General features: G+C 38.2%; 1 protein-coding gene across 1 annotated transcript; it reads right to left on the minus strand.

Annotated features, from left to right (window-relative positions):
- Nucleotides 1-11,491: 11,491 nt before the first annotated feature.
- On the minus strand, nt 11,492-12,435 carry LOC101824617 (taste receptor type 2 member 116-like). Its single transcript, XM_013115453.1, is given in 2 exon segments — nt 11,492-11,688; nt 11,691-12,435. Coding segments are annotated over 2 exon segments (942 nt in total).
- Between the last annotated feature and the right edge of the window lie 383 nt (nt 12,436-12,818).

Raw genomic sequence — 12,818 nt, forward strand, 5'->3', positions numbered from 1 at the left:
AAGTGGATATGCAGTAGGTTGAAGAAAGGTGGAGAAACAGGGGAGAAGTGGGAGGGGAAACTGTGGTTCATATGTAAAATAACTAAAAAACAAAAAGAATAAACTATCATGCAATGTGTGCATATAACAACTATCATATATAATAAGTAAATATAAAATGACTATTAAGAATAAATTGTCATATTTTAATAAGTAAATATAAAATATATACTTGAAGACAAAAGTTAGTCTTAATAGGTAAAAAGGCAACTAGATTCTTAAAAATTAGCAAACCAGAATTCTAACTATATATGCACTATATGTGGATACATCAATTTCATAAAGCAAATATTATTGAACATAAAGATATACATCAACCAGTCCATATATAACAATTGTATGTATAATCAGTATTGTACTTTCAATATATAGATCATTAGGGGAAAAAAGAAAAGAAATTAATTATAAAGATAAACTGTCCCATAGGTCAAATAGACCAAGAAACACCTGCAGATTATTCCATTCAGTGCTACAGAAATCACATCCTTTTCAGTAGTCCATTGATCTTTTTTATAGAATACACTTTAAGCCATAAAATATGTCTTAACAAATAAAAAGCCACAAATAAATTACAAATACCATCAGAAAATAATGAAATAAAACTAGAAATAAATGTGAAGAAAAACTGAGTAAATATATGACGGACTTTGGAGATCCCCCATAAAGGGCCTCACCCTCTCTGGAGAGTGGATTTGGGATTGGGTGGATGGTTGGTGGGGGCACAGGGGAAAGGGGAGGAGGGGAATGAAAGGAGCTGGGATTGACATGTGAAACAAGCTTGTTTCTAGTTTAAATAAAAAAGTTTAAAAACTTTGCGAAGACATGAAGGTCAAACAATACACAGTAACATGACTAATAAAAGCCCAGTGACAGATACTGGGGTTTAAGCTGAAGATCAGAAAAGCAAAGCAACCAGTCACTAGCTTCTACCTCTACCTTGGACCAAAATGGGTGATCCACGAATCCTCACAGTGCAATGCAGACTAAACTGCTCTCCACCAAGCCTCAGACTGCAATCCTCTGGATTCCTGTCCCTTCCCACCTTATATTCTTCTCTCTGCCCAGCCATATCACTCCTGTCTCCACATCCCTAATGCTGGGATTAAAGGTATGTGGTCCCAACTACTGAGATCACCTTTGTGTGAGCTGTTTCTCTTTTCGACTGGATCAATTTCTTGTAGTTCAGTGTGGTCTTCAAGTAGCAGAGATCAGTCTGCCCCTGTGTTACAAGTCCTAGATGTAAAAGTGTGTACCACCGTCCACAGGCTCTATGAATCTGACTAGCTTTTCATTTTCATCTCCATTAGCTTTATTAAATCATAAAAATACATCACCACAATACACTTTTGAATCATCACTGAACTATTGAAAACAATGAAGGCAGAAGGCGTTGGTGGTTTTAGGGCTTTATATCTCTGGACTTGTACCAAAGCCAGGATTGCAAGGAAAGAGAGGCCTGTCTCAACTTATTGACTTATTGTTAAAAATTACAACCCATGAATGGAATGAAGAGAGAGAAGAAAGTCATTCCAAAAACTAAGCCAAATAAAATTTCTAGCTGGCTCTTCCTGAATTAAAAGCTTGAAATTTAAAAAGGAACTCACAGTTTTTGTAATTTTTAGGTTTGGATAACAAACGTAATCTAAAATGATAAGGAGCAATATATTCCATTCCATCCTTTTCTACATATTTAGAGTTACTCAGTCTTTTTGCAAGGTTCTCATTCTCACTTTTAAGACTCTGCTACCATATTTGGAATAAAATGGCATACCCTTGGACATGACCTCCCCAGATGTCTGGCAGGTGGCCATGTCATGTCCAGAAGACAATATTTCAGAGCAAACCTCCTCTTCCACTTTGTCATCTATCATTGTATCTCCTCCTTTGCTTCATTGATCCCTGAGCCTTGGAAGAATTGATATAGATACCCTGTTTAGGAGAGACTTCTTAATAGACACTTATCACCAGTTCTTTGACCATTTACACATCTTTACCTTACCATCCACCTATTGCAAAAAGAAGGTTCCCTTTCTGCACTATTATCCCTCACAAAACCAAAAATATACTTCCAATATATAGTGACACAAATAATCTTTTCCATGGCAAAAAATAAGGCCAGGTGGGTGACATGGAATCCTTGAACCAAAGCAAGAACAATACTCATCAAATCAAACATCAAACCTTGAAGAACCATGTGCTGCATCTTGTGCTTACAATGACATCATTGTGTTCTAATACACAGATAGTATATAACCAGATTTCGTACAGATTATAATGTTAATGACCACAGGCTGCCCAGTTCTCATAGCAATCCATGATCCCCAAGGAGGAAGGTTTGTTTTGACTCACAGTTTGAGGGTACAGGCTACTGTAGTGATGAAAGCATGGTGACAGGAATGCATCTTTTTTGACAGTTGAAACATGTCTGCCGGCATATATCTGGGTGGATCAGAAAGCAGAGAAATAAATGGATTTGTCCCTCCCTGTCTTTCTATTTCTTCAGCCCAGGCATTCATTTTGTGGAACGGTGCCAACATTTAGTGTGAGTACTTTGATCTCTGGTAATTCTCTCTTAAAAGCCTTCACAGACATACTCAGATGTGTGCCTCATCAAGAAGCAGAATGTTTATTAATCCCATTAAACTGGAAATAGATGTTAGCCATTATAATATAGATACACAATGTCATTTTACAGGCATTTGGATGTTCATATATTTTTGGGTCCATTGAGAATATTGGTACCAATACACAGACATATCAAAGGATCATTTGCTTGTACAGTTACAAATTTAGCTGAGAATGGGAAGTAGGATGTTAGTATGCAGGCATCTGCAGTGGTCTTTACCTGGGGTTCTGACAGGACACACCCTCAGCTGCAGCCACTAAGAGCACCTCCTGTGTATATTCACTATGTTCCCTTTTAAAATGCCATGCCCACCTCTAATCCTCTTCTCATTCTCTCTCTGTCTGTCTGTTCCTCTCTCTCTCTCTCTCTCTCTCTCTCTCTCTCTCTCTCTCTCTCTCTCTCTCTCTCTTTCCTATACTATGATTACCTTCCCTTTACTCACTCCAAACCCTACAATATATACCTCCCAATACTTCCCAGTTCTCCTTCAAATTCATGACCCTTGCACACTATTTGTTATTTCATGCCTATGCATATAGATAGATACATATATTTCTAAATATAACCTGTTCAGCCTATATAATGCTACTTTTACAGCTTAGTTTGTGAACTTGTGAAATAATCACATTTTTGTTGGTTATTTATTTAGCACATAGATAAATTATAAACATGTGATTCATTTATTTTGGTATTTTATTTTTGAAACTAGTAATTCTAATTTCTACCTATTTGGTCTTTTTGTAAATTTCATTAGTTGTTTGAGAATTTCATAGAGTAAGCTTTTATATCCACCTCAACCCATAACTCTACCAAGAACCAGACTATTGCATCCCTGCCCATATGTATTTGTGTCTTCTTTTATGTTATTAACACTTACTAAGTACAATTTGCACACTCAAATTTTTTGGATACATGGCATGCCACTGGATCATGATTGGTTTGTAAGGTTAAATTCTTTTAAATAATAGAGTCTCCCCACACCTGCCTCAGTTGGCTTCAGGTGAATGTGGGACCTCCTTGGGCACCAAGTCCCACCCATCATCCCCTGTCTTGATCTTCCCAGGTCTGCTCCTACCATGTAGTAGACCTGCCTAGACAGGAAGGAGGAGATTCCTGCCACACCCCAATCTTGGCTCCCCTTCCACTCACTGAGCTATGCTTGAGTGTGGAGAATACCAGGAGAAGCCAGACTGTCTAGAGTTGCAGACACTGAAGTTTTGTCCCACACATGCCATCAGTAGATCAGTGGAGACAGATAGATTCCAACTTCACCCAGTCAAAGAAGGGATAGGAAGACGACAGTATAAGAGCACACTCAGGAATAGAAAGACCAATGTGACTCCACCAGAATCTAGAGACTCCACATCAGCAAGATCTGAAAAACACAACACAGATGAAGCAGAAGAGACAGACCTTAAAAATAATTTTATGAAGATGATAGAGACCCTCAAAGCAGAAACAAGAAAATACCTTAAAGAAATAGAAGAAAGAAACAAATAAAAAAATTCAAGAAATAAACAAATCTATTAAAGAATCTAAAGAAAGCAAAGAAGAAACAAACAAACACATGAAGTAAACAAATAGTTCAAGACTTGAAAGCTGTAATGAAACAATAAAGACAACATAGAATGAGGGGATGCTAGAAATAGAAAAGTTGTGTAAATGACCAAAGAAAATCTCAAGTCCAACAAATCCCTAACACAAAATATCCAGGAAATATGGGATACCACAAAGAGGCCAAACCTAAGAATAATAGGTATAGAAGAAGGTGAAGAAATACATCTGAAAGGTACAGAAAACATATTAAACAAAACCATAGTAGAAAACTTCGCCAACCTAAAGAAGGATATGCCTATGACAGTACAAGAAGCTTACAGAAGACAAAATATACTGGACCACAAAAGAAGTTCCCTTGCCACATAATAATCAAAACTCTGAACATACAAAATAAAGAGAAAATATTAAGAACAGCAAAAGAAAAAATCCAAGTAACATATAAAGGCAGACGTATCCAAATTACACCCAACTTCTCTCTCTTTTTTTTTTTTTTTTTGGTTTTTTACGAGAAAGGGTTTCTCTATATTGTTCTGGAGGCGATCGGTCCAGCCTGGCCTCGAACTCACAGAGATCTGCCTGCCTCTGCCTCCCGAGTGCTGGGCTTAAAGGCGTGCACCACCACCGCCCGGCTTACACCCAACTTCTCAATGGAAACTATAAAAGCCATAAGGTCCTAGATAGATATCCTACAAACACTAAGGGAACAAGGATGCCAGCCCAGACTACTGTATCCAGCAAAGCTTTCAATTAATATAGATGGAGAAAACAAGATATTCCGTGACAAAACCAGATTTAAAGAATATATATCCACAAATCCAGCCCCACAGAAAGTACTGGAAGGAAAACTACAACCCAACAAGATAACTACACTCACCAAAACACAGGCAATAGATTATCCCACTTTACCAACTACCAGAAGAAAAAAGGGGGATCCACACACAATAATACCGCTACCAATAAATCCAAACCAAACAGGATTCAACAATCAATGGTCATTAATATCCCTCAATGTCAACTACAGACCAATATCCCTCATGAACATTGACGCAAAATTACTCAACAATATACTGGCAAATCAAATCCAGGAACACATCAGAAAAACCATCCACCATGATCTAGTAGGCTTCATCCCAGGGATTCAAGGATGTTTCAACATATGAAAATCCACCAATATAATCCACCATATAAACAAACTGAAAAAGAAAAACCACATGATCATCTCACTAGATGCTGAAAAAGCCTTTGACAAAATTCAACACCTCTTCATGATAAAATTCTTGGAGAGATCAGGAATAAAATGAATATATCTAAGCATAATAAAAATAATATACAGCAAAACAACAGCCCACATCAGACTAAATGGAGAGAAACTGAACACCATTCTTCTACAATCTGAAACAAGACATGGCCATCCACTCTTTGCATATTTCTTCAATATTGTACTTGAAGTCTTAGCTAGAGCAATAAGACAAAAAAGGAGATCAAGGGGATACAAATTGGAAAGGGAACTCCTACAGCTTATAATTACCTTCAGCAAAGTGGCAGGATACAAAATTAACTGAAAGACATCAGTAACCCTATTATATACAGATGATAAATGGACTGAGAAAAAAATCAGAACAACAGTACCCTTTACAATAGCCACAAAGAGCATAAAATACCTTGGAGTAATGCTAACCAAACAAGTTAAAGACATGTACAGTAATAACTTTGAGTCCTTAAAGAAAGAATTTAAAGAAGATACCAGAAACTGGAAAGATCTCCCATGCTATTAAGTAGGTAGGATCAACATAGTAAAAATGACAAACTTTCCAAAAGCAATCTACAAATTCAATGCAATCCCCATCAAAATCCCAACACAATTCTTCACAGATCTTGAAGGAACTATACTTAACTTTATATGGAAAAACAAAACACCCAGGATCACCACAACATCCCTGTATAATAAAGGAACTCCAGAGGCATCCTTGACTTCAAGCTCGATTATAGAACCATAGTCCTGAAAATAGCTTGGTATTGGTACAAAATAGACAGGTAGACCAATGGAATTGAAGTGAAAACCCACACACCTGTGAACACCTGATTTTTGACAAAGAAGCTAAAGTCATACAATGGAAAAGAGGAAGCACCTTCAACAAATGGTGCCAGCATAGCTGGATGTAGACATGTAGAAGACTTCAGATAGATCCATGTCTATGACCATGCACAAAACTTAAAACCAAATGGATTAAAGACCTCAACATAAATCCAGCCACAATTAAACTCTTAGAAGAGAAACTGGGAGGTAGTCTTGAATAAAATGGTGCAGGAGAATGCTTCCTGAACATAATACCAATAACACTGACATTGAGAGGGCAATTAATAAATGGTACCTCCTGAAACTGAGAAGCTTCTGTAAGGCAAAGGACACAGTCAGCAAGACAAAACAACAGCCAACAGAATGAGAAAATATCTGACAGAGGGCTGATTTCCAAAATGTGCAATGAACTCAATAAGCTAGTCACCAAAACACCAAACAATACAATTAAAAAGTGGGTTACAGAACTAAATGTAGAATTCTCAATAGAGGAGTCTAAACTGGCTAAAAGACGCTTAAGAAAGTGCTCAACATCCTTAGGTATCAGGGAAATGCAACTGAAGGCAACTCTGAAATGCCATCTTACACCTGAGAGAAAGACTAAAATCAAAAACACCAATGAAAGTCTATGCTGGAGAGGATGTGCAAAAAGAGGAACACTCCTCCATTGCTGGTGGGAGTGCAACCTGTACGAACACTCTAAAAATCAATATAGTGGTTTCTCAGGAAAATGGGAATGAGTCTACCTCAAGATCCAGCAATTCCTCTCTTGGGCATATTCCCAAGGAATGCACGTTCATACAACAAGGACATCTCTTCAACTATGTTCATAACAGTATTGTTTTTGATAGCCAGAACCTGGAAGCACCGTAGATGTCCCTCAACTGAAGAGTGGATAGATAAAATGTGTCATATATACAATGGAGTACTACTCAGTGGGGAAAAAACTGGACTCTTGAAAATCACAGGCAAATGGGTGGAACTAAAAGAAACCGTCCTGAGTGAGGTAACTCAGTCTCAAAAAAGACAAACATGGTATGTACTCACTCGTGTATAGAGTGGCATAGAGAAAGGCTTTGCCAGCCTATAATCCTCCAGAAGAACTAGGAAACAAGGATGACCCCAAGAGAAAAACTCATGATCTCCTGAAAGGAAGGGGAGGTGACAAGAACCCCTGAGCAAATTGGGAGTGGGTGGCCGAGAAGGGTGATGGAAAGCAGAGAAGGGGAGAAGAGAAAAAGGCAGGACAGAGAAGAGAAGAACTGAGACAAGGGAGGAATAGAAAAGTCATGGAAGGAGATGCCTTTATAAAGGGAGCCAGTACATGTTTGGAGAGAGGTCTGGCACAGAGGAAATGGTAGGGGATCCACAAGGATAACCACAACTAAGAATCTAGGCAGTGGTGGGAGGCTGCCTTTGAAGCCCTTCCCCTATAATGAGATTTATGACTACCTTGGGTATCATTCCTAGAGCCTTGACCCAATAGCTAATTGAAGCAGAAACAGACAACCACAGCTGAACACTGAGCCATACTCCCGGAATCCAGTTGTGGAGAGTGAGGAGAGATGACCAAATGACCCAAGAAGGAACTGGAGATACCTGCACAAACAATTGACCAGACCTAATGAGACCACGCAAACCCTAGTTGTAAAGTGGAGGAACCATCATTGGATCAAGCCAAGCCCTCTGAATGAGGGTACTAGCCAGGAAGCCAAGGCAGTCTATGAAACCTCTAACTATGGAGCCAGTGTTTATTCTTAGGTCACAAATGGACTTTGGGAGCCCTTTCCCTATGGAGGGATACTATTGCAGCCCAGATATAGAAAGGAAGGCCTGGTCCCCCGTGGAAGGTCTCACTATCCCTGGGGAGTGGCTGGTGTCTGGGTTGGGGGGGTTGGTGGGAAGCATGGGAGGATGGGGGCATGATGGAATGGGGGAATGGATATGTAAATAAGAGTGTTTCTAAAAATAAAAAATGGGTAGAAAAAAAGAATAGAGTCTCTATTGCCCTGAAGTTATTTATTACCAAAATATCTTTGATTTGGCTGTGGGTCTCCTTTCCCTCATCCCCTCTCCATGCTAGGATTTGATCTGCATTGAGCTTTTGCAGGTCTTGTACACATTATCAGGACAACTATGATTTCATATATGCAGCTTTCCTTATATCCTCCAGAAAAGTTTCCTTGAAGCCATCCACTTCCTTTGGTTCTTATACTCTTCCTACCTCAACTACTGCAATGATCCCTGAGTATTGTGAGAAAGGAATGTGACACAGTTGTCTCATTTAGGGCTGAACATCCCACAGTCTTTTATCCCCTACATCTTGACCAGTTGTGGGCCTCTGTGTCGATTCCCATCTATTATAAACAGAAGCTTCCTTAATGGGAGTTGAGAGATGCATTATCTTATGAATATAGTCATGAGGAGTTGTCTTATTTCTATGTCCAGTTAGCAATTTAGCAAAATCAGAGTAGTAGGTTCTCCCATAGGGTCTGTGGCCTGCATCGTCTCAGGCTCTTGGACTAACAATGGTGCCAGGTATGAATTTCATTTAAGTGTGGAAATTAAGTCCAACCAGAAAGGTGGCATGTCTTTGCCAGGAGATGAGTGTCTGGTATTGTGAAACTTGCCAATATAAAAGAAACTTTCAGGTGTATATCGGCTTAATCTCTTGGTGTTTCATCCATGGGAAACATTCCATTTACTGGGTTTCCTGGGCATTCACAAACGTGTCAATCCACAGCCTCGCCAAGTTCATTTCTTAAGCTATCTACTAGCAACTCAATGTACTGCTAAGTCTTTTTGTGTCTCAGAAACCTGGCTTCCTCACATGAAATGTCATTTAGTCAAACATTTCTAAGAATTAAAAGATGAAATACATAGTTTATCTGTTAACTTAATATAAAAACCTTCCTTTATATTTAAAATACCCACATTTTATTTTATGCCACCTGTTTCTGTTTAAACTATCTATAATCTATAAGAAAAAAACATAAAAATAGACATCATTTGTTGGCATTTTTGACATTTTATAGTTTTTTAACAAATAAATGAAAACATTACATGAGTGTTGGGCCAAAGAAAGGCTCAGATGTGAGGCCCAGTGTAAGCTCCTGAGCCTGACTTGAGTTTAGGGCTTGGAGGTGAGGCCCAGGGTAACCTCCTGAGCCTGGCTAGAGTTTGGTGACCTTTCTCTGACCTGTAACCTCCACGTGGGGGTGACTCTGTCAGACCTGATGTAAGATTGCCCCCTGCCTAGCTACCTGCCTGCTTGGTGGAATACTATTGGCCCTTAACTCCTCAAGTCACCTTACCCTATCCTAAGATTCCCATCCCCAACCTCAGCCCTATATGAGTTCTTACCTGTTGGAATAAACTGAGATCCTGCTTCCACAGACTCCCGACTCAGTATGTATAACTTCCCCACCCCCCAGTAACTAGTAGAGGTCTGAGTTGACACTCATCACCCCACTCAGCCCCAGGAAGAGACCAACTGGACAGGCCCTTTCCCCTCTCTACCTGCCAGAGGACCTGGCACATGAGAAGAAAAAAAAGGAAAAAAACCACATCAAAATAACAAAGAAAACAGCAATTTGAAAAAATTTATTTATTTGATTAATTACAAGAGTCATCATTTCTAAACATGCACTGTCTATCCCTAAAGATTTAAACAGCACTGGACACACAGCACATGCAATGCTTCCTTCTCTATATCCCTCTTGCACCTAAATTATTTAAGAAACATCTCACTTTATAACTTCACCTAATGTTTTTATTTACCTCTCTTTTATATCACTGGATACTAGCAACATGGAAGCATATAAAACATCGATGTTTCTTTAATATTGGCCACTTACAACTTTAAACCTCTTTCCTGAGGTAACCTGATTGCTTCAAACCTAGTAAAACATAGGTGCATGATGTCATAATAAATTTTAAAATTTGTGAGTCGAATCTGCTGTTTTAAATGATGGACAGCATATTTCATTTCCAGTAATACATAATTTATATGTCAATTCTTATACAATATTTACTAATACTTTCTATATAAAAATACATTTTAAGTGCATGCCCTAGTTTGTTTTCTCATGATGTGATAGACACCATGATCAAAAGAAACTTAGGGATGAAGGGGGCTATTGCAGCTTATCGCTCACAGTCAATAAAGAAAGGAAGTCAAGTCAGGAAATAAAGGCAGAAACTGATGCAAATGCCAAGGAAAACCAAAGCTTACTGGCTTGTTCTCTACGACTTGCTCAGCTTATTTATACAACCCAGAACCACCATCCTGGGGGTGGTACTGCCCATAGATAATTGGGCCTACCTATATGCCATCAATTAAGAAAATATAACACAGACTTGCCTACTGCCCAATTTGATGGAGGCATTTTCTCAGTTGAAATATCTTCTTCCCAGATGACCCAAGCTTGTAACAAGTTGATAAAAAAAAAAAAAACTAACCAGCACAGAATACAAAAATCATAAAGTTCTCCTTTAGGGAACATGTGTAAATATATATCCTTTATTTAGATTTTTAGTTCTGAGATGTTTGAAAGGAATTAACTGGTATAAAATTAAGGTTTGTTGTAATAATTTCTTACTTATAAGTGATCTGCATTTATACAATTTTAGCATCTATTTGTTAACATACATGTTTCATATGTTCTACAGAGTGTACCATGCTTAGATAGCATTTACTCAAAACACTTTTGCAAGTTGAAAAGATAGCATACTGTTTTATGTTTAGAAATAATTTTATTAGCTTTTAAAAATACTTCCACATTGGAAACTATGAAGGAGTTCAGAATGAAGCTAAGAAGAAAAATGATTTGGGCAACATAATGTTCATGATTTGGAAGACTGAATAGTGTTTGATGGTTGAGTCTCCAAGTTTATTTGTACACTTGAAATAATCTAATCAAAATTCATAGACTTTTTTGAAGAAATCATCAAGATGGGTCAAATTCATTTATGTAAAGGGAATATGAGGAATGTACAAAAGGAAGATGTGTTTGCAAGGTTTATGTGCCTTGAATTCAGACTATCACTCTGTAATAATTAGATACATGGGATAGAAAATGGCTTCATATGGATAGCACACACTTTTATACAATTCAGAAACCGAAAATATTTAAATACAAGAATTTCTTGTGATCCATTATTTCTCAAAGGTACACAGGATGATGACACAATTAAGTCCTGATTCTCTGCACCACAGAGTCCCTGTCTTTGTGTCTGCACCTCAGCAGCATAGAGAGAAAAGTCTTTCTCAGCTTAGTATTTCCTAGAATCAGTACACAGGGGTGCACAGATGGAAAAGCAGTTCTTGCAACCTGTGTGAAAAAAAGTATCATCCTTTTCTCCAGAAGCAGAGACCCCCAAACTTTACAACAATAGATAAAAAGAAAAGCACATACAGGAGGAGAGAGGCAATCACTGTTTGCAAGGCTCTAATGTGAGCTGTGGTGCTGGCATCTCTGCATCCATGGACACTGAGCTGCATCTTCCTCAGATGCTTCCACAAAGACAAGATGAGCAGGAGAAAAGTGATGAGGGACACAGCAAAGGGTATGAATGCAAACATGGTGTTGGCAAATAAAAACCATAGAATTGAAATATGTGTGTTGTTCAAACTCAAGCTGTAAGACATATTTACCTTATATTCAGCTATTGAGATGTTCCCAGGTACATTAATAACTACAATATTTAAAGATAAGAGAAGCAAAGACACAAACAATGTCACTGTCACCACGTTTTTAACTCTGACCTTAAAATAAAGGAAAATGGTATTGGAAAAATTGGCTATCTTGAAACAGCAAAAGATGCTGAAGCTTGTAGCTAGCCAGAGACTAAACTGGTTGAATGCTGTCCAGATGCTGTGTATTATCCCAACAAGTCTTTCATTTATCCATCTCCCTGGATAAAGCACAGATAACCACCAATTCAATAATACTAACCACAGCAGCACGATTCTGGAGATGGCTAGAGCAGTGAGGATCTGATCCACTGACGATATCTTTCTTCTCTTGCCTAAGTCCATGATGTTCACCACTGCTATGAGACCATTTCCAAAGTTGCCAATTATAAATTCCATACTCAGAATGACTGTAAATGTGATCTGCAGGGCATCATTCATCTTCTAGTGAATGTTCCAATTTCTATTGTCACTGCTTAAGATTTCTTAAGACATACTACTAAAATGCTGTGCATATTCAGTTCTCAAAACCCCATAGCATATTCTCTTGAACAACTTCCAAATATAATACGAAATGAGCCATTAAGCCTTACTAATTGCTTCACATTTTCCATCATAAAAGTCTTGTATTTTCCCAGACAGCTGTACTGAGCGTCATCTAGATGTGGCGTGCCTTACACACAGCAGCCTAGAGACATTGCAAATTTTGATGAAGGAAAAGCTTATCTGTCATTTGCTAAGATACAAATGGAGATATATTTATTTGCATCATGTTTCTCATTTTCTGCTATATATTAATCTAGTCATGATTACTGGGCAAATTA

The sequence above is a fragment of the Mesocricetus auratus genome, unplaced genomic scaffold, assembly GCF_017639785.1.
Source record: "Mesocricetus auratus isolate SY011 unplaced genomic scaffold, BCM_Maur_2.0 Super-Scaffold_100001, whole genome shotgun sequence".
NCBI classification, from domain to species: Eukaryota; Metazoa; Chordata; class Mammalia; order Rodentia; family Cricetidae; genus Mesocricetus; species Mesocricetus auratus.